Genomic DNA, 23,516 nt, shown 5'->3' on the forward strand with positions numbered 1-23,516 from the left:
GCTAGAAGAAGTGCAGAGACCAAGTAATCAGAGTTTGTGAAGCTGTGCTGGGAGAGAGGGGCTGTCGGACAAACTCTGGCTCCTAGTTTGTGTAGATAGCAGTGATAACGTCAGTTTGCACGAGGGGGTGAGCTCATTAATAAACTGCTTTTGGAGCTCTGCAGTTCCTTGAGGCTTCACCCTTATACAGATCGTCTTTGCAACCTTTATCCAATGATTTTGAAGCTAATTATTGACTTTCACTTGGGCATGGGAAGCTAATTATTGGGTCTGAGTCTCATAATCTCCTCATATCAAGGAATTAACTGCTTCCATAATTACACCACCATACATTGTTCCCACATAAGCCATTCTCATCAGGTATCACAGGTGGTAAATTGAGCATTTTCCAACAGCAGGGGCTAGTCGAGGTCTGTCCAACTGCCCTATTCATGAAGCCTAGATGGGCTTTCTTTCTTTTCTACATAGACAAGTCCAGAAGTGTACAGCAAAGCCAACGTGCACTTTCTCCAGGAGTCTTTGGGCAAGATTCTAAAATTATGATTAAATTATAAGTTCTGAATTAGCCAGGGGTCGACAACCCAAATGTTAAGAAAAGCTATTTTGTCCTTGCAAGAAAAATGATCTGCCTTTGCAGCCACATTGTATGTCTATTAATTGACGTGATGTTTTACCATCTTGGCTGTAAGTATGTCTCAAGTATGTGTTATCCTCCCATTGTATACTAGAAATATAGTACAAATGAAAGTGCTGACTTATTTCGCTCTCTTTTAAGCTGTAGCTTTAAAAACTTTATCACAAAAGCAGAACATTTTCTTGGAAAATGTCTCTCAACGTTAGATTTCTCATTCACCAGCTTCTTTTTTTGAATTTTCTCATTCTACCTGTGCCTGAGGCACCAGGACTGCTGCATCATTTAAGATGGAATGGGAAAATTCATACAAGAGGCTGGTGAAAAATTCAAACAAGAGGCTTACATCAAAGCAGATGTAAGCTTTGAGTCATTTTGGTATTTGAGAGGTTCTTGCTGTAAACTAAACCTATCTGGAAACCAGCTGGAGAGCTTATAAATGCAAATAAATCAATTTGTCTCCAAAGTTTCCATGTTCACCTTAAGTCATTCTCTTTGCCATTTCGTTACCTACTACCTAGATGAAACTGGTGCTGTAGTGACCAGCAGTCTGCGCTCCAATTTTTAGGGTTAAATGGTGGTCATTTAGCAGTTATACAGTCCAGCGCTTAAGGGTGTTTATTGTTAACTGTGTTAGAACGTTCAGCGGAGCTTTCGTTTACTGAAAAGTAAGATTTTATTTTTGCCTGAAAAACTCTGTACTTTTGTTGTGTGGAAAATTCATGATGAATGGACCAATAGAAATTGTTAAAATTATATTAAAATTATTTGTGCATTAACTTACATTAGAAGTTAAGAGCATTTTTCCTTCTCCTGTAAAGTTAACATTTGGGAGATAGTGTTGTTATGATAGCGATAAAATATCAATGTAAGTACAGTAGACTAAGACATTTTTATCTGGATAACTAATTCAGTTAAGGCTCACAAAAAGCCATGTAGGTCTGAAGTATGTAATTACTCAGGATATTCATTTGTCATCATTTCTCATTGATGGTTGACTTGTAAAAGTGAAAATGAGTCAATCTGCATCCCAACTCTTTGTCAGCGGAAGCTGTGGCTACGCCAGAGAAAAAAAATCGACCACCACTGAAGACTTTTGGTCTATAATGATCCAACACTTAAGCATTTTAAAATGTCCCCCAACTGCTCTCCCCTTGCCCACCAACCTGTTTTTTCAGACAGTGTGGAGTGCTGTAGTCTGGTGACCTGCAGTGAGAAATCACAGCATTAGGCATCCGGGTAGCACTGTATGTGGAGCTGGAGGCTTTCTACCCCAAGGCCGCTCAGTTCGTAGGCTCTGTCTGACTAGCCTGAGTCTCATATCCAGATGAGCAACATCTTACATGATTTGCCATGAATCTGGAAATTGCATCAGGAAAGTGCCCCAAATGGGAATTGATGTTACCACTGCAGCTCCAGAAACTACTCCTTGCACCTGGGTTTTAATTGGACTCCAGCTCTGGCTTGTTGACTCTTTTTGTTGTTGATTATAAACTTGGATGGCTCAATGTCTGGGTTCAGATGATTTGGAAAGGTGTCTCCACAGATGGTGTTTAGATCTTCCTGCTCCATGTAGATCCCTCTTGACATCTTCCTCAGATATGCAGGTGGTCTTATGTACACAGTTATTATTGACCTTATTTACATTTGCTTATTCACATGCTTCCGCACATTGAATTAATTTTCCCTGACTGTCGACTTCGGTGCCTACCGCAAAGGAAATTCGCAGTAAAGATTCCCACATCCTGCATCCTACCTGTTCCAGGCTTTTTTGATGTGTTTTTCTCTGGCACTGTTACGACGTTCTTCCCTCCAGATGGTTAATAGAGTTGCTCTGGCTGCAGTAAAGAGCTGTCTTACTCAAATAAGTATCTCACCAATGCTTTTTTTTTTTTTTTAAACATCTTTAAGATAGAGAAAGTGGCCTGGCATCAGTCAAGTATCTACTTAAAGCAACAGAGGCACACGGGCATGAAATAAAGATGAGCATTTCACAGCAGATGCCTATATTTTGCTGTTGTGTCTGTGTTAAACAATGTCTGGATACAGAAATGTAAGCTTGTTATTGATGTGGGTTCTGGTTCTTCTTTCCAGAGACACATCAGTTATAGCATGGTATTATGAGTACAAGTGCAGTAAAATATTAAATATAATAAAATATCCTGTTACAGAGCCTTGTTTTGGTGACTATCAAAGCTGGACACCAGTTTACCGGTGTAAAAGGCTTTCAAGGATTTAATGTAGACCAGTATATTTACATTTACATAAAACATTTTAAAATTTAACAACTTATTACAAATCAAGGCTTTAATTGTATGGTACAAATACAATATAGAAAATAAATATCATAAATTAAGTAGACGAATTAAGATGTTAGGCCACCAGCTGCCCCCGTTTGCTCCTGCTTTGTTACAGCCTGATACCGAACAGCGGCTCAGATGTTGGGAACCTCTCTGGTCTACGCTATACAGACAACAATTGTTCTCCTTTTCCAGCCATACTCTCTTGCAACTTTGCCCATTGTGTGCTTGCATGTAAAAGCAGAATGCAGCCAAGATTCACATTCATTCATGTTTCAATCTCCCTGATCACTCAGCTTTACATCTAGCCGACAGATAAGCTGTGCATGTACATGCAATTGTTTCCCTTCCAGCTTACAGGAAATCGACTAACAAGATACATAAACACAAACAGTAGACTTTTCCCTCCCTTTGTTCTGAGCATCTGTGTGAAGCTTTGTAAAGATCATAAAGGTCATTACATGTGTGGCAAATATCCAGGAAATTTCATGAATAAAATACATTAAAAAAAAAACAAACTGTAAAGCCATCTTTTGTTAATCAAACTAATTGCTAGCTAATCATCTTTAGCAAGTTGCCCATGCTGTCTTCCCTATTGTGAAACAGTGACTCGTTCATGCACATATAATCTGTAGTTGATCGCTTTACATGACAGAACCTGTGATACTCCAGTGATAGATGTAAGAAGTTCCTGACTGTTCCTGACTGTTTTAGAGCTGTAATGGTTTGTCAGGTTTAGTCACCTGGTGCGATTTCTTGCTGCTCCGGATTGCATGCTCTGCATTTGTTTCCAAGTTCTGTTCAAAAAGCATAAATAAAATAATTAAAAACAAAAATGGAAAGACATTTTTCCAGGCTTTAAATAATGGATGACCACAGTCCTTTGCTAAGGCCTGTTAAAATTGAGAGTCTGAGTAGATGGAGTAGACTGAACAAGAGTTACTGCGAGGCTGGGAGAGTGATGATCTGAACCATATGATTCAAACATGAAAGATCGAGCAGAGAGAGAAAAGAATAGAAGTGGATGAAATGAAAGGATACGGCACCAGTGCTGAGAGGTTCTGACAGGCACCAAAAAATGGGAAAACTGACAACTGCAGAATGTAGTCCAGACGCTTCACTACCTCAGTCAGCTGTCATTTTGGTTTGAATGATAGGCTTCGTAAATGTACTGTTGTCCTGGTTTTACTGTTGTGCTCTACTTAGTCTTTTTTTATTTTTTCATTTTTATTCTCATTCATGTGTGTTCTGTACACTAGCTGTCTGACCACAGCACTGAAGCTCACTGTCTAGGTGAACGTTCTGTAGTAGATAAATTAGGTGGATAATCTTAACACTGATACTTCTTAAAAAAAAAACTGGTCATTCTGGTTTGCTTAGGCAGTCCATGCAGATTTATTGGCATTCTCAAGCCTTTCAAGGCTGGACATACACATGCTTACATGCTATTTCAGCCAAGACTTATTTCCAAAACCACCATGGTCACATCTGCATTCAAGCCCAGAGCTTCTCTCTCTGAGCAGAGACATTGTCAGCATTTGGCTTATGCTCTCGAGCCCTACCCCTGAGCCAGAACCCATGTGCCGCTTCTTTCAAACTTCTGACGTGCTTCCTAACCCAGGAAATAGAATTAACACCTCGGCCTTCAAGCTACGGTCCCTCAGTGCCGGCCGCAGCTGCGCCCAGCCCAGCCCAGGCCCCACAAGTGCTCTAATCCTGACGGAAGAGAGAATAAAACTGAGACTTTGCAGAGCCTCTACTCAACTTTTACACAGCACATGTTGAGTTTTAGCTTCTCTCTTCCCACTTGCCAACATCGTGCTACCCAGCCATCTCAGATGTCATCGGTCTGTGCTGGACGCTGTTGCCAAAAACCGCTAAAAGAAAATGAAAACCCATCAATCTCCAGTGACAATCTTCAGACATGTTTGTCACAGTTCATTTTTACTTCTTCAAATAGTTTTGTTGACTTGTTGATGCTTTTGGTCTGTACGGCTCTTTGTAAAGCAATCACACCAAGCTGTTTGACACTATTGAAAATAAATGAAGGAGCTGGGCCTGCACTTGGTCAGATGCTGCCATTCATTGTATGTGCACCATTTTTAAGAAAAGATTTATTTAATCTGAGAAGAGTTTGTAGACAGTCAAGTAGACACTTGCCATAGATCATATATATCCCCCCCCCCACCTTTTCTCTGGCAATGTGGTATTGCCTGTTCTCCAAGAGCTCTAACAGAATACATATGTACTCAATGTAAAACGTGTTGCTGACCATGAGTGTTTTTAAGTATGGAGCCTTTTCCTATGTCAAGCAGACAGTAAATTAAAGAGGGCAAAAGAAAAGTGGATTATCTGTTTATTAGTTATTTTATGTGGGCTATATTTCAAGAGTAATGGTTCCTAGGATTCACTGGTCGAAAGAGCAGGCTATCTGTTTTCTTCATTAGGTGCGGAGTTGCGCACACAGAGATTAACCGGTTCCTGGCTTTAAGCACCCCATGTGTTTGCATTTTAGCCACACATTATGGATTCCCAGGGGTAGCTTTTAAGCACACTCCCCAGAAGGGGACCATAAAACGAAAAAAAGTCGTTTTCTCCTAATCGTCCCCTGCTGCACGATAGAGAAGCCCCTTCTCTCTCAGACATGCCTATATATGTTTCATATGTAATAGTCTGATAAAATACATCACTATTTCATGTTTCTGGAGCTGTGTTGCATGGCTGAGCTCTGGAGTGTTCCTCAGAGAGAGTGTATCTCTGTTTCTTCTGACTGAAGTGGACCATGACCCTTGGTGATCCACCTGTGGACTACGGATTGAGCCAACAGATTCTGCTTCATGAAATCAGAGCAAATTTAATAGTCGTCTCATATGTTGAATGGTGTAATAGTAGATGTTCTCGGGCTTAATGAAGCACAGGAACTGTCTGTGAAAGGTCTGGAGGAGAGGACTTCTCATCTAAGAAATGACGGTGTGCCTTCTTAGCCAAATATTTGGCTTCCACTCAGCTCCTGACCGCAGTTAAATAGAAAAATGGGATTTCTATTTTTATTATTATTGTTTAAGTGATAGAGAGAAGAATACTTACTAAAAGTCTGTTCACATCAAGTTTTTTTTTTTTTTAAACAAAAATAGTGTTGGAACCTTCAAGTATTTCATTAAGCATTGGAAGCTAATGGTTTGCTGTTCTCCCTGGCAGTGTACAAAGTAGGGACATCCCAGATAAACAAATAAGCATATAAACAATCCACAACAGTCTCTGTTATAGCAATGCACTCTCTGTCAATCTCAGCCGTGCAAATATTGTACACCATATATTTTCTTTAACCTTTATATTTTTGTTGTTATGTAAGCTTGTTCACTGCCACAAGCAATGTGAGATGATGTTCTGCCATCTTGATGCACTTTTGCTTGGACTACAACCATGACAGAGTTCTGATTGGTCAGCCAGGTGTTTTGTGTCCTCCCTTCTTCTCTAAAATGTACTCGGAATCACCAACTAAAATCAATGGAATATAAACCAAACAACATACATTGATATTTATTATTTAACAGAAGCGTAGTAATAACATTCTGATCTGCCCTCATGGGGTGATTGATTTCTGGACCCAGTGAATATCAACAAACAAATAATGCCCAGTACAGCCATCATGACAAAATCACGTATTTCAATGGTTTCTAAGTACCTCAGACAGAGGTAACACAGTCAGCTAGCCTCGAGAGCAGTTTCGTTCACTTAGTCCACCTAACACTGAGACCGAGACAAGACTGAGTCAAAATGACGTTGAGACCGAGACAAGACAGTAACAGAAAGAGACCAGACTTGACTACTACAAAATGTGACGCACTCAGCTATGCTGAACGTGTAACTACTGGTTTGGTGAAGATCTTGGAATGATTAGTGATGCTTTAGGCATGAAATGTTTCTGATTTTGTAATGTGTAATATGAGCTGTATTGCTGTGTGTAGCAATTCCTTGCTCATTTCATGCACCAATTGATTGTCCTTCTCTGTTTTCCACAGTACTTTGAGGTGCCCTTTGACTCCAATATGAACCGTACGAAAAACAGACCACTGGTCCGAGGACAAATAAGGTAAATATCACTAAAAGCCGCAATCTTTGTTTGAGTGAAGTGCTCATCCAAAACAATGTAATGCCCAAGTCACTTAGTCAGGGATTTGGATGAACTGATGCATGGCGATATGTATGTTATGCATGTTTGCATTTGAGAGAAATTAAATATTACTAGTTTTAAGTGCAGTAAAATGAATAAAATGCTTACATTTCAACATAGCGGGGCATCACCTAAACATTCTGCTTTTCCACAGTACCGTACACGTGTATATAATAAATAAATAAATAAATAAATAAATAAATAAATAAATAAAAATGTGTATGTGTGGCTTAGAAAGTGTGTGTGTGTGTGTGTGTCCAATGTAAACATCTGCCTAATACTGATAATTGTATTTAGTTATTGTCATAAACAGGCACATGTACGATGGGAAATCATTGTGCGTCATGTTGTTTGCTTCTGATTTTCTTCTTGTTGTTTGTATTAGTTGATATTATATACAGTGTATATATAGTAAGACTATACAGAGGTATGTATATGTGGTTGTATAGTGTAGTGGTTAACACCTCTGCCTTATATGCTGTAGACTGGGGTTCAATCCGCCTACCAGGGTAAGCACCCTCCACTATACCAAAAAGAGTCCTTGGGCAAGACTCCTAACACCGCCTACTTGTGGCCTACCTGTGTAAAATGATCAAATTGTAAGTTGCTCTGGACAAGAGCATCTGCCAAATGCCGTAACTATAAAAAATTACTATAGGAGGTTGAAAACAATCAGCAAAAGCTTTTGACTGGTACTGTATTTTATCTGTTCTATTTCTTGTCTCTTGTTGCCTCAACCTCATTCCCTCATTTGCTTTTATCTGTACCTCTTTTGAGCCTTCATATGTTAAATGTCTCACTTTGCTATCAGGGGTCTCACTCTAATAACTTAGTCCTGAATAAAACATGAGCTGCTGAGCTCTATTTGCTGCCATATAGCTTCTCCTTTTGCACTAAAGGACTCCAGCAGTGTAATGTCTAGAAAAGGTTTTGCCTGCCAGTATCAGCAACATTATGCCCAGCATTTCTGGACTGTGCTGTTTGCCGCTATCACACCTGTCTTGCAGAACCTGATACAGGTGAAGGTGTGGAGGTGAGCTGCCAGAGCTGCTCTCTATGACCTCTGCTAGTTTCAGGGGAATTCTTCTTTTTATGTGCAGCCAAACATAAGTTATATGTCTACACTGGCTAATCAGCTCTTGACACTATCGCTGCTCGAGTAAAAGGCAGGGCACAATCACACACACACACACACACACACACACACACACACACACACTGTGATGGACAGCTTTTACTTCTAATCTCATTTGTTAGCAGATTCTGATAGCGAAAGCCCCCTTGACCCCCCTACCATCCCACAATCTTGACTCACTTTCCATCTACAAAGAGAAGATTAGTCAACATGGAAAAAATAATGACTGACTTCAAAAGTCAAATGAATCCAAACAGTCCACATTACACAGCTAGCTAGGGTCAGCGCTGTGTGTGGCTCTTGAGTACACACCCAAGATGCCATAAGACCACAGTATTTATGAAGATTCATTTCACAGAACGTCAGTTTGCCTTTCCCAGAAAGATATAACATCATGGCTTTTGAAGACATTTTCCCAAAACACAAAGCATCCAAATATTTTGTTCTTTCATTCAGTAGCACCACATAAAAAACGAGCGCAATGATTTTTATTTAACATTTCACATACTGCACTGCACCAAATCCTGTCCAACAGGACTATTTATGCTCTATTTGTTATGAAACATAGTTGATCAGCATTTTTTTAAGTACTGAGTATGTCAATGAAAGCATATGGTAATGTAACTTGTGATGATAATAGTTCACCTTATGCAACAGTTAATTTTGATGACAAAACCTTTACACAAATACTGTCTCATTCCGCTGAGCACCAGTTGCTACTATCGAGTCACTTCATGCTGCAGCTGTTTCTTATTTTCGTTATTTTATGATCTATTTGTTCGTTTTTTAATTATTATTCATATTCTTGTTCTTATTTTAATTATTTTATTATTTGCCATTTTAATTGTTTTTGTTTTATTTTGATTTTATTAACCTTTACATTTTAACTGTTTTAATTAGTTTTATTATTTTTAATTAATTTTATTATTAATGTTTCAGTTTTTCATACTTACCTGATTTGAGTCTTTATTTATTAAATTTACTTTTATACCCATTATCAATCCCTTTGGATTAATTGCCGGATTAATACAGAGCATTATCAATTTTCAAATCAACGTTGTAAAGGAGGGGCATCCTCAGTGTTCTCCAAGATTAAATAAAGGTTGGTTGATTTTTTTATCTATTTTGATATATACATGAACAGAAAATGGATGTTATCTTTTATATCAAATATTATCTTCTATAATATAATATTTGACCTGGAGCCTGTTAGGTCAGATTTTGTAGTGTATATGTACATATATAAAGATGAGAGCAATTATTCTTTGGAGTTTTTTAAGGGTGAAATTGCAATATTGAAGGAATGATATGCTGAAAAATAAAGTTTGTACCATATTCCACTTGCCCCAGGTGTAGTCAAGACATGTTTGGTGTCTAGATTTTTAGGCTCACGCTTGAGCAGTGAGGCTAATGTTGCTAACAAACACTAGATGTCAGGTGTCACCCAAGTCTTCTATAAATACATCCCTAAAAGCTCTAAATGCATTCAGCTCTTTAAGGTTATGCAGACTTATTGATGTGGTTTAGAACACAATATGACTTACAGTGAACTTCAGCAATGATCAAAAAAATCGCAGCGTAGCTGAAAGCAGCTTCTGAATTCTGCCTCCCCCACCAAATCCGACTTCTCTTCATGTGCGTGCATGTTGTGCAGACAAATGGATGTAAGATTACATGTGGCGTCTGTTTTTTCTATTTTTTTTAACACATCTTTAGTTTGAAAAATCTAAATTTATACAGTGATCAAATCTAAACTGTAGCCTCAGTAATTCTGACAAGTCAGAATTTGCCACAGTGTCCAGTTCCACAGTGAAGTTTTGTGCATTTTGACACTTCACAGTAACACATGGTGTATTCTAAACCACAGCAACAAAGCTGCACAACCTTAATGTAGAGCTAAATGTGGTTTGGGCTTGTTGAGAGAGGCATTGTAGCTCCGCCGTTGACCTGAGAAAAAAAAAAAAGTTTCGTCTTTGCTGATCAACTACATCAGTGGTAAGTGGAAAATAGTGTTCATTTGAATTTCACCAAACCTCAGCTTACCTGTGCAAGTCTGCTGAATGTCATTGCTCTGCTCTCCTCTAGACCTCCTCCAACCCTGCTTTCTTTTTGAAAAGCATTTCTAAGAGCAGAAATAAAGAGATGAGCTGATACCTGCCTTCTGTTAATCTCCAGGTTTTAAAGTTAAGCTTTGCTACGTCTGGCGTTTGACGATATCTCTTCTGAGATACTTAATTGTGGTAAAGATGAAGTTAAATCCACAGCTCTGTGAAAAGTTAGCTTAGCTGTAGGATTAAGGACTCTCAGTATAAGAAGTTCTGCTGTTTAACTGATCTTTCTATACTTGTTCTCGTGACTTTCTTGCATATTGATGGTTGCAATGGAGTTTTTGGTGTGTGTGTGTGTAGGTGGTGATCTTTGTACACGTACAGCTAACGCCCATTAACAAACAAAGGCACACTTGCACAGGCAACAGTGCAAACACAAACGTCACCTTCCAAACATGTCATTACATTCATTAGCCCTAGGCATGGAGCAAACAGTTTACGCAAATACAAACACTCAGTCAACCTACAGGATGACAGGCTTCAGCCTCTCCTCCTCTGGAGCTGAACTCTCCTTTGATGTCTGCTCAGATATGCCGGGTGACGGTCATACTCACGTTACCTCATATTATATCAGTGTGCAAGCTCAGGCTCTTATCTAGAGCAAAGCTAATGGAGGGAGGAAATGCAGCTTTGTTCTTTTGGGGCACTGATTGTATGTTGATTTTTTTTCTCTCTCCCTCTTTCCACCATTATTTTAAATACTTACCCATTCTGGGAAGTTGCAGAGTTAGCAAAAAGTTAAAAGTTGCTTGTTCAAGATTCTTTCTTGATAAATTCCCAAATAACTTCTAAATATGCTCTTATATTGGAACACTAACAGTAAGATTTAAATATCTGTTATGTAAATTATCTGTTGTGGTCATATAACTTGGTCACTATCTTCCAATCATTACAGTGGAGAGAAATGGCAGAAACAAAGGTACCTGGCTATCTATGTACCTTACCTCAGGTTTGTTTTCTTCGCCTGAAAGAGTTTAAACATATCTCTTGTCTCTTGTCCTGAATACAAGATGGAATTGCTTATTTCTTTATATTTTGTTTGATGACTGAGGTAACTTACAGTAATGCTGGGTCTATTGATTAGCATATATTTGAGTGGCTAGACCTGGGGTCGGCAACCCAGACGTTAAGAAGAACCATTTTTATCCTTTCAACAAAACTCTAACTAATTTGGGGCGCTGTATTTTATATACATTTTACCATCTTGGCTGTAAATATGTCTCAGTATGTGCTAATGTAGTAGTATAGGCTAAAAATATATTAACGAAAACCCAGATTCACATTGCTCTGCTTTAAACTTGAGCATTAAGTCAGTTTTCTCACATCTCTGACAGGAAACAGAAGCGGAATAATTTTTCGTAAAATGTCTCTCAACCTTCAATTTTTTAGGCTAAAGTCAGTTTCTCACTGAGCAGCTTCTTATTTGAATTTTCCCGTTCCACCTTAAATGGTGCCTTTCGCCCCAGAATGTGATTGCTGCACCATTTAAGGAGGAACAGGAATCTGGCTTCACTGTCGCAACCTTTTCATGTTTGTCAGTTTTCTCGTTGCAGATTAAACATATCAGGAACCCAGCTGGAGTGACTATACATGCAAATAAGTCTACCCTTGATCAAATTATCAATGTCCATCTTAAATCTTTCTCTGTGCCTTTTCCTTAACTACTAGCTAGGTGAGATTGTTTCCTGCGTTTTAGGGTTAAAGGTTGGTGAATTAGCAGTTGTAAGCTGCATTAACTCGTTTTTAAGACGATTTGTGGTTAAAAGTGTGTTAGAATGATCAGCATATCTTTATTTTACTGCAAAAACAAAGATTCTTTTATTTTTACCTAAAAATGTAATTCTGCCACGGAGCTTCAACAGGACAGTTAAAGAGCTGCATGCTGACCTCTGGGCTAGACTAACAGTGACAATTGGTTGACACCACAGGGATTCCATATAGTTGTATGGTGTATTTGCATAATATTTACTGGGATAGATATCATAAAATGAGAATGTTGATGAGCGAAAGCAATATGAAACTGAAACTGTGTTGAATGGTGAAGAGCACAAAGCTGTGCTACAGAATACTGTCTAACATGACAAAGCATTAAACTAGTTTTAGACCGAAGTGCCCCTTTAATTGTATTCCCCCCACACACTTTTGAGTACTACATACTGCCCCCAATATAATGTGCTTTTTAATCTTTTAGACGAAGAGAACAATTTTCATCATTTTAGTTTAGCAAATCTGGTCAGCATCACATAGGAGAGGGGACTAGATGACTGGTCACTTAGCTAGATTTTACTCTAAAATTGATGCTGGGGCTGTAACTTCAAAGTAGTTTAATGCTTTTGTAAAAGTAGTTTTAGAGTAACTGAATACTCTCCTCCCTGTGGGAAAGAAAGTGCAGTTGCCAGTTGTTTATATAAGTAGCATCAAGATGAATTGGTAGCATTATGGGCTGAATATTTCACAGCATATTGAAGAGATTTGTGCCATGTGATTCATAAGACTTTCTAGAAGTTATTGAAACTGTACCAAGACAGTGATTGAGGGCAGTTCATGATATTTAGCGTGGTACAAAGGAATACCAGCATAGTGCACAAATTGAATTACCATGTAACTTCTTTATGATTGTTGTGGCTGGAGAAGTAACTGAATACATGTGCTGGGAGCAGAGTAGTCCTAAAATCTGGACAATATGACTACCTCAGTGACATCAGAAGACATAGCATTCTCAAGTTGGAGTCATATGCAGTTGGACCCACTTGGTTCCAGTGCTAACTATGATGCTATTGGTGTGTAGTATATTTGTTGAAGGTGTATTTTTGAGTTACTGTGCAAAAGTCAGAGGCCACTCTATTTAATTTATAGTAAAAATTATCATTTAAATACAAATATTTATTTTTCAGCATCAGAAAAAATGCTGAAAACATATACCAGAACATATCAACAATTAACCAATATCATTATATTGGCAAAAATATTCGCTCGTCTGCCTTCACATGCATATGAACCTGAATTACATCCCGTTCATCCCATGCTATAACGGCTTCAACTCTTCTGGGAAGGCTTTTCACAAGGAGTGTGTTAGGAGTGTGTTTATGGGAATCTTTGACCATTCTTCCAGAAGCTCATTTGTGAGGTCAGACACTGATGTTGAACGAGAAGGCCTGGCTCGCAGTCTCCACTCTAATTCATCCCAAAGGTGTTCTATCGGGATGATGTCAGCACTCTGTGCAGGCCAGTCAAGTTCTTCCACATCAAACTCGCTCATCCATGTCTTTATGTACCTTGCTTTCTGCACTGGTGTGCAGTCATGTTGGAACAGGAAGGGGCCATCCCCAAATTGTTCCCACAAAGTTGGGAGCATAAAATTGTCCAAAATCTCTTGGTCTGCTGAAGCATTGAGTTTCTTTCACTGGATCCAAGGGGCCAAGCCCAACTCCTGAAAAACAACCCCAAACCATAATACCCCCTCCACCAAACTTTACACTTGGCGCAATGCAGTCAGACAAGTAACGTTCTCCTGGCAACCACCAAACCCAGACTTTGCATTGTGCTTGGTGATGTAAGGCCAATTCCAATTAAGTTGGGACATTGTGTAAAACATAAATAAAAGCAGAATATGATTTGCAAATCCTTTTAAACCTATAATCAAATGAATACACTACAAAGACAAGATATTTAATGTTCAAACGGATAAACTTTGTTTTTGCAAATATTCACTCATTTTGAATTTGATACCTGCAGCACGTTCCAAAGAAGTTGGGACAGGAGCGACAAAAGACTGGAAAAGTTGAGGAATGCTCAAAAAACACCTGTTTGGAACATTCCACAGTTGAACAGGTTAATTGGAAACAGGTGAGAGTCATGATTGGGTATAAAGGGATCATCCCTGAAAGGCTCAGTCGTTCACAAACAAGGATGGGGCGAGGTTCACAACTTTGTGAACAACTGCGTGAGCAAATAGTCCAACCATTTAAGAATGTTTCTCAATGTGCAGTTGCAAGGAATTTAGGGATTTCATCATCTACATGATATCATCAGAAGATTCAGAGAATCTGGAGAAATCTCTGCAAGTAAGCGGCAAGGCAGAAAATCAACATTGAATGATCGTGACCTTCAATCCCTCAGGCGGCACTGCATTAAAAGCCGACATCATTGTGTAACGGATATTACCACATGGGCTCAGGAACACTTCAGAAAACCATTGTCAGTGAACACAGTTCGTCGCTCCATCTACAAGTACAAGTTAAAACTCTGCCATGCAAAGCGAAAGCCACATATCAACAACACCCAGAAACGCCGTCGGCTTCTCTGGGCCTGAGCTTATCTGAGACGGACTGACGCAAAGTGGAAAAGTGTCCTGTGGTCTGATGAGTCCACATTTCACATTGTTTTTGGAAATCATGGACATCGTGTCCCCCGGGCCAAAGAGGACAAGGACTGTCCAGATTGTTATCAGCGCAAAGTTCAAAAGAGAGCATCTCTGATGTTGTGGGGTGTGTTAGTGCCCATGGCATGGGTTACTTGCACATCTGTGAAGGCACCATTAATGCTGAAAGGTACATACAGGTTTTGGAGCCAAGCCACATTCTGCACGTGTTACAACAGCGTGGCTTCGTAGTAAAAGTGCGGGTACTAGACTGGCCTGCCTGCACAATGGAGACCCCGGACTGTTGAGCAACTGCAGTTGTACGTCAAGCAAGAATGGGAAAGAATTCCACCTACAAAGCTTCAACAGTTAGTGTCCTCAGTTCCCAATGCTTATTGAATGTTGTTAAAAAGAAAGGTGATGTAAACAGTGATAAACATCCCAACGTCCCAACTTCATTTGAATTGGCCTTACATCACCGAGCACAATGCAAAGTCTGGGTTTGGCGGTTGCCAGGAGAATGGTTCTTGTCTGACTGCATTGCGCCAAGTGTAAAGTTTGGTGGAGGGGGTATTATGGTTTGGGGTTGTTTTTCAGGAGTTTTTGCAAATCATCGTATTCTGTTTTTATTTATGTTTTACACAATGTCCCAACTTCATTGGAATTGGGCTTGTACACTTGTGGCTAAGGAAGTGGTTGGAACACCTGAATTCAATGATTTGGATAGGTGAGTGAATACTTTTGGAAATATAGTGTATGTTTCAGTATTTAGTGCATCCACCCCTTGTGTCCTTTCTTTTCAGGACACTTGCTTTTTGGATTTTTTAATTTTTTTAATCTGTTGCAAGAGTGGGGCTTGGTTGTCCTCTGTTTGTTTATAGTGTTATATATTTATTTAGTTTAATCTGTTTGACGTTTTGTTTTGATGACGTGAGTCCATGTGGCATGTTGGCCCAGCAGAGCAGACTGTTTCTGCTTCAGTGATCTAGAAATTATGACCACTTCATCATCTCTGTGTCAAATTAGGATTCAGGGTCTTCTTTTCATTTGCTTACATAGAGCAGTATTGTGACTGGAAAGACATTAGCCCCTTAGTCATCGCTCGCTTTTCAAGCATGTGACTATAGCACTGTAAGTACACATGCACACACTCAAAAGCCCCGGCACCACATAAAACAGTTGTAACAGCAGTAATCACATTAAAGTGAAATCTCCTGCAGTACAGCAGAAAAGGCCCCCTCTTTTCTTCTCCCCCATCCTTTGGTCCCTATCTAGATCCCCCTTTAATTTATGGAGCATTTAGCTGTGAATTTGAACCAGGCGTTTGTGCTGGACTGCGTTGGCTGCTTTTAATAAAAGCTTAGCGGATGTGCCTATCCGGTGGAAGCGTGGTTAGGCATGGTTTGATCTGCAGCACGCGCCCAAGCCCTTTGTTTCACTCGCACACTCGGCACACTTATCACAGCAGCTGCTCTCAATTTCTTCCGTTTCTTTTTTTTCTTTTCTTAAACTGTCTTTCTCTCGTCCATAAGCCGTGCAGTATGTATCAAGGTGTGCTTACGTTAACACTTTCAGGCGCTTTTCTGCCATGTTTCAGACCTGTGATTGGTGTGTAGGTGATGAGATGTGAAGGTGAAGTCAGATCATCCTGTATATGCACTTTGTTATTTTGTGGTTTTAAGTACATCATCTAATCCACATCATCAACTTTAAAGTAAATTGAATAAATATATTTTAATGCTAACAGTTTTTCATCTCTCTTTCTCTCAGCCCCCTCCATGCTGTGTCCTTTGCTCTGGCATGTGGTATCCCGGGTGTGACCCTGTTGACCCTGGCTGTTAACCCCCTCACTGGTTTCCTGGGGGCACTGAACATCTTCCTGTACACGTGCTGTTATACACCTTTGAAACGCCTCAGCATCACCAACACTTGGGTGGGCTCAGTGGTGGGAGCCATACCCCCCATCATGGGTTGGACCGCTGCTATGGGGTCCCTCGATCCAGGTTCGCCCAAAAAAACACACAACATGCATATTGACACACATTACAAATACAGTTTGTCATATTAATAACGAACTGCGTTCAGTTATAACTTACATAATTTAGATTCAAATACTGTAAGCTAAACTTCAAACATTTTTTTTATTTAATAGTTCAACTTTTTGGGGAACAGTATTTATGGAAAATAATAAACGGCATTTATTTATTTACTTACTTTAGTTTACTGTAGATTTGATATCACTTTTTAAAATACGAGGCTTTCTGGATGTTCGTTTTATCACAACTTCATACTTGGTGTTATTTAGACTTTTCATCAACTGCAGCTTGGTTTATCATTCTGGACAGCTCTAAAATGTCACTTTTAAATTTCTTTCTGCAAATTGGTTGAAACCCATTAAGTTATAGAGTACTACCATCTCAAATTAATCATTTTGTATATTATATGTGTATCTGCAACAAAATTGGTTTTATATAAGATACAGTAGTGAATCCAGACTTTGGAAGGGGAGTATGTATTCCTTTATATTTCTTAGATCAGTTCTGTAGTGCATGTAGACAATGTAATCATTACTTCAACACATACGATGTTTTTAGTATGCTGCCTTTGTTGAATGCAGTATGTCATAGGTGACACTACAAAGGGTTTTGCTGCAAAGCTAACACTCAAGTAATAACAAGGTGTCATGAAGCGTGTATTGTTTCAGTTTCTCAAGTTTCTTTTGCCTTTTTTGGCAAAGAAGCAGTTTTCCAGTTTTATAATGTCTCACTCATATTGCCATATTTGACCCTGTTCTAGCAGTCTTCACTGCTCTGTATAATCAGCTGTAGAATCAGTTTTAGGGTTGATAGACTGTGGTCATATCTCTGCTGTGCCACAGAGTCCAGCCTGGTGTTTGTATTGAAAATATAAATAATGAGTGCCTCATACCTTGCCATATTCAGACATGATCACTTATGGTGGTTGGTTGTTAAGGTTGCCTTATTCACATCCATTTATGATATTTCAGTTTTCTGTTTGTTAACTGGCATATATGTCTGTAAGACCCCCCCCTCCCCCAATTCACAATGTTTACATTGAATAATCCCTCTGACATGGGGTCACTGTCTACCCAGGAGTGTTTAATATACATATATCCCAGTATTCCACTTGATTTTAGGGATTCCTTCCGAAACTGAAGTGCTTTTTGGAGGCCTGCACATTTGTTAACAGAATCAAGTGTGTTGCTATGGAAACTATAAGTTGAGGGCAAACAGCTGAAGTGTGTACGTGCAAACATCTGTGTTTCTGTGAGAAATGAATGAGACTGACTTATAAAGGACACCCATTTCCTACCCTTTTAATGAGATTGACTGCCTTGTGTTTGTCCTTTGCATCTCACAGTAGTACATTTGTAGTGACAAGTTACTCTCTTGTTTCATCTACTTAAGTACAGGGTTATTGGATTTGGACTTGTCTGACTGTTTCTAAAGGATACTTTTGCTTCTACTCAATTGAATATACAAAGCCGTCACCCTTTTCCACAGTTCTGTTTACATCATATTTAATTGCATTTAATTTTATTCTTTTCTGTTCCCATTTCATTTTGTTCTCTTCTGTTGGTTCAGCACCTGAAAAGCTTGCTTCGTGCTCACAGCTCTCATTTTGAAGCTTCAGCCTTTCATTTTAGACCAAAAAGAGGAGAACAGCACATAACAAACTATGTTGATAGTTGCTTTACGAAGTTTTCCTGCAGTTTGACAGGTAACTCCGAAGGCTACTTGAGTACTTCAGGTTGATCTGCTTGGGTCATTATTCACTGAAGTGTGGATTTAGGGTACTCTGTCCACCTCTGCTTTCCAACTACAGCAATGCCAGCAAACCTTGGCCACTGTCTTATTTTATTTATTTATTTATTTTTTAATAAATCCTTTACCTCTCTAAGAAGGAAGTAATCTGTTAAACCAAAGTGAAAATGTTGATGTCGTTGGCTGAGGCAGCATCTTCTCATTTATGACAGGATAATCCCTTGATGACCAACAGGATGCTGAGCATGCAGAGCCTAATCTCTCTTCTTTTGCTTTGCTGTCACCTCAGACCCCATAACCCCTCTTTTTTCTGCTTTCTTTGACGAGGGGCCATATTTTGGGCAACGTGTTCCTCTCATGCTGATCTGACAGTCTTCTCTCGGACAGATTTAGAGTTTCCACCATAGAAAAGAGAAATAGCAGAACTGGTCTAAGACCAGTCTAAGAGGGCAGCACACAGAGCACTGTGCAAACATCACCCCTGTACTACTTGCTACATGGTTTGTGGTGGAAATACGAGCTTAGTGTTTTGGATCCTTTGTTTTCCCTGAGGATTTAGCTACAAGTGAGTTTACACAAGCAAAGGCAAGCTCACGCGCACACACACACACACACGGGCACACACACATACACACACGGGCACACATACAAAGTCAACGCTGTGTTTCACGCTCTGGTGCCTGAGCGCTGGTTGTGTGGTGTTGCCTTTCGTTTCTGCTGCCTTTCTCCTCTGCAGGGCCCAAAACATGAGCAAGGAGTGTGTAAAAACGTACTCAAGTCCCTCTTTCTTCCTGTTGTTTTTTTGCTTGTTCAGGCTTGGGCACTGTATCGGAAGCAGTGGGGTCACTCTGGGGTACTTGGGTCCTTCACACTCCTGAGTCACAGCTTTTTGTCCTTATTTTTCCCCACATCTGAGTATTTTCTCTCTCTTTCTTTAGCACTCTTGACTGTGAGCTGTGACTAGTTTTACCAGTGGAGGTTTTGTAATGTAATTTGTGGTGAATTAATTTGAGAGAGTCTCACTGGTCATGACATAATCTCATGATGAGTATGTCTGGAGGAAAAAAATTTGGCCTAAATTTTTAGAGCAGATTTATTAGGATAGGAACCAACTGAGAGAGAAATTTCTTAATCAGTCCAACACCTGGTGAAAACAGAGCTAAACGAAGGAGGCAGTGGTGCACTAACTCACATTATCCAAAGGACAACAAGCCTGTTTTTGGCCCATGGATATAATGTAAGTTAGCATAGCTGAAAAATCCCCCCTAATAAACTTCAGCTAAGCATGTCTATGTGTCTTGTGTGTGGAAAAGATATTGCAACCGTCTTGCTAGCTAGTTTGTTTTGCTTGTGTTGTATCCTAGACTGGACTATAGTAGTTTGGGATGGGTTTTAGAGGAGGTGTGGATGGATATCGCCTCAATAGAACACCAAAAGTTTAACAAGTTCACCCTTTGAAACTGAGAGAAAGCATCTGTGTGTAATCCCTCAAATTTTCACTGATAGCCTGAACTAAAAGGTCATAGTCTGGATGTAAACATCAGCATTACACCACAGGCACCACACTCAATGACAATAACAACACACCACACAGTAGTGTCTGTTTGCATGTTTTATTACATTACCGTACGTAGTTCAAAGATTCCTGCCTTTACTGAGGGAGCTCAGAGTTCAGCTAACTCTACAGAAGCCACACATTGTACTGCGTTAGTCACAGACTCAATCACCATTCACTTCATTTACTTGTACCTTTCCAGGTAAAACTAACTCAGCGAGAGTAAAGCTGCAGGCTCTCTTTTCCTTTAGTTACCTGCAGGCCAGTCATACAGGTCGTCTACCAGTCTGTTGTTGCTAATGCACTCTTCTGTCCTGTAGTGTGTTGGAAGGATGGAATAAACATTGGTGAGGTGGTGTGATGCCAACAAAAACAACTAACTCACTAAGTCATTGGAGACTGCAGCAGAACAAAGGATACTCATACTTCTAGCTGTCTTGCACAATCCTCTGCATGCCATTTCAGTTAAATAGAAGGGCACTCTCAACAAAAGGCTTGATACAGCTGCACTTTTCCTAAGAGGTCGCTCTAAAAACCACAGTTAGGCTCTACATTAAGTCAATCTATAGCAAAGGAGGTACTGACCTTTCTTGAGACTGTTTCTGAGCCATTTATTGTAGGAAATTTGTTTAATATTACTCTGTAAGTATCTGGTACTTCTGTTGTTAAACATGGTGTTATTTTGCCCATTATTTCATCTTGAACACAGATATGTGTAAAATCCAGTGACACATTTGTGTAAAAAAATAAGTCATCAGGGATGCAATTCTGTTGTATTGTGGAGTAGCTAACTATTATCAATTATAATATGAATAATCAACTAATCAAATCATTATGCCTTCTTTTCTCTGAGTGCTGCCATCAATCAAAGTACTGGTTATGTGAAACACAATTTGATTAATGGAGCAATGAAACAATAGAAGCCACATCGCCTGTGCACTTCCTGTGGAAGGTTCTGTCTGAATAACCACGGGTCATATGAAGATTATAGAGCATTATGAACTTCCTGTGGAAGTTTGTAATGAACCTCAAAGATTGCATTGAACTTTCTGTGTAACAGAATAACCACACGTGCCATAAGAAGGTGAACACATCAAAGTGAACATGTCAGCTTTACCATAGTCAGTGAGTTGTCATTCACTGAAGCCCTACAAATGTCTTGGATATAAACAAACTTTTATTGCATAGTGTTAAAAGAGAATTCCACCTTTTTCCTCTCCAAATTCAGTCATGTTTAAGAACATGATTTAAGTCATTTAGTGTGATTTGATCTGGAATGTGCCATTCAAGAGAGGCTTACCAAGTCAGGATTGTTCACAGTGACACCCAAAGCATTTAATGCCTTGCATTGTAAAGCGAAATAGCACCTAAAGAATGTCACCATCCCCCTCTTTAGATAGACCACCATTTTACAGTTATCAACGTTACATAACAGTTCAGAAGACACATTTAGGCTAATCGGTTGTATACAATGCAAGGAGCAAATCCTAGACTCCTAGACACCATAACCTCTGGTTCTTCTTTACAGGGAACTGTTTTATATCAAAGCACTGTTTGCATCATGAGAATTGAATTATCCAGAAATTTTAAAATAAGTCTGTGGTATTCCCCTTCAGGTCGCTTATGAACATCAGTTTTATAGCTATATATAATTTACTACTTTATACTTAATTGCTACTTCAGCTCTTCCTTCAGCATCACTAAAATTTCTGTCTTCTCTGTCTTTCTAGGTGCTCTGCTGCTGGGTGGTTTCCTCTACTCTTGGCAGTTTCCTCACTTCAATGCTTTAAGCTGGAACCTGCGAGAAGATTACTCACGTGGTGGCTACCGCATGATGTCAGTCACCCACCCCGCACTGTGCAAGCGGGTGGCCCTGCGCCACAGTGTGGGTTTGATTGGCCTCTCCACTCTTTGCCCGGTGCTGGATGTCACCACCTGGACTTTCCCTCTGATCTCTCTGCCCATCAACCTCTACATCAGTTACCTGGCCTTCCGTTTCTACCACCACGCAGACCGACAGAATGCCCGCAAGCTTTTCTTTTGCAGTCTTTGGCATCTACCCATGCTGCTCCTGCTCATGCTGACCTGCAAGAAGCGCCGTCCAGTGCCAGAGGATGCAGTGAAGCCAGTGGTCAACCCCTTAGATCTGCAGAGTTAACCACAGCAATGCCTCCCTACATACATCTCTAATCTGTCAATAGATCCATGCTTCCCAGTTGTACCCTTGCCTTGTTTATTACTGTCATGAGAAAACATTTTGTCTTTGAAACAGTAAATTTATAGGTGAAGGAAAGACCATAAGTATCCATTAATGTAGGTTAAAAAAATGGACAATTTGTATTGGTCTGGTCATCAGTAAAACTGTACTTATTTTGCATAAAGTTTACATAATGTAAGATAGTGTGTGCTTTCAGATACTGTAGAAAAATAAACAGTAAGTTTTCTTATGACAGTGATCTTATTTTGGTGTTTCCACTGCACTAATACATCCAACTAAAGTGCGCGAGTTGTGACCGTGTAGAGCAGGGAAATGCTAAAATATGCAAGACGGGAACTCCAGGACCAGGTTTGAAAACCACTGCTTTCACTCATGTTGCTCATTTTATGGCATTTCATAGAGGATGTCTGTTTTTGCTTAAAGCCTTTGGATTGATCAGGTAAAAACAGGCCACTCCCAGTTGGCTAATGGCAAAGACGCCCAGCTCCTTGTTGTTCTCAGGTGTTCTGATAGAGAAATGAAGCCTGGATCCTTGGAGAATAATATCACTCAGGTCACTGGTGAACTAATCAATGCGATATATGTAAATATGTCAGTTATTTATTTAAATAACCACCCGCCCTACAGTAAGAGTCAGCAAACAGAATGAGTCACACCTAACCGAGAGATGATGGAATCTAAATCTGCTTCAGCTCTGAAGAGCTTTGAGTGTTTTACTGTAAACTGTTTTGAGTTCAGTCGCAACTCAAGATATAATACCAAATGTAATATGTACTGTAAATTGGACAGGAAGCCTTTGTAATGCACTGCATTGGGCTGTTTGTGGTACATAGTACTCCAAAGTGAGGGAGCACCTCTCTGTTGGCTCTTGGAGCTGACCTTGTTCCAATGTACAATATCTTCGTGTCACAGTTCGTCTGCATCTGACCTCAGTGTGTAAATGACCTGTGTAAATCACAAAAGAACATGTGTTCTTTACAATAAAAATGTCGTATGACCATTGTTGGGTTTTGTGTGTTTTTGGGAGCCTCCCTGTCATGTAGTGGTTGGAAAGGATATGGTGTGGATTTGTGCGTCGTGAGAAAAAGAGAATTCAGTGCAGACCATGCAATAATACTTCATACTACTGTTAAGCTACATTTCTAATGTAATGTTGTTTGAGTGACAAAAGCATTTATGGCTGAAGGGAAATTCCACCAATTTTTTTTTTTAATTCTGCATTGTAAAATGGTTAATCTGTCATTAAGAGT

The 23,516-nt window shown here is 39.6% G+C and overlaps 1 protein-coding gene across 1 annotated transcript in view; it reads left to right on the plus strand.

Moving 5' to 3' along the window:
* Positions 1-23,268, plus strand: part of LOC108429762 (protoheme IX farnesyltransferase, mitochondrial) — a 63,613-nt gene extending 40,345 nt beyond the window's left edge. The window contains exons 5-7 of the mRNA XM_017701768.2: positions 6,954-7,024; positions 16,479-16,711; positions 21,779-23,268. Coding sequence (XP_017557257.1) covers positions 6,954-7,024; positions 16,479-16,711; positions 21,779-22,206 — 732 coding nt within the window. The 3' untranslated portion in view covers positions 22,207-23,268. The remainder of the gene's footprint in view (positions 1-6,953; positions 7,025-16,478; positions 16,712-21,778) is intronic.
* Positions 23,269-23,516: the final 248 nt, after the last annotated feature.

The sequence above is a fragment of the Pygocentrus nattereri genome, chromosome 13 (genome assembly GCF_015220715.1).
Source record: "Pygocentrus nattereri isolate fPygNat1 chromosome 13, fPygNat1.pri, whole genome shotgun sequence".
In the NCBI taxonomy this organism is placed as follows: Eukaryota; Metazoa; Chordata; class Actinopteri; order Characiformes; family Serrasalmidae; genus Pygocentrus; species Pygocentrus nattereri.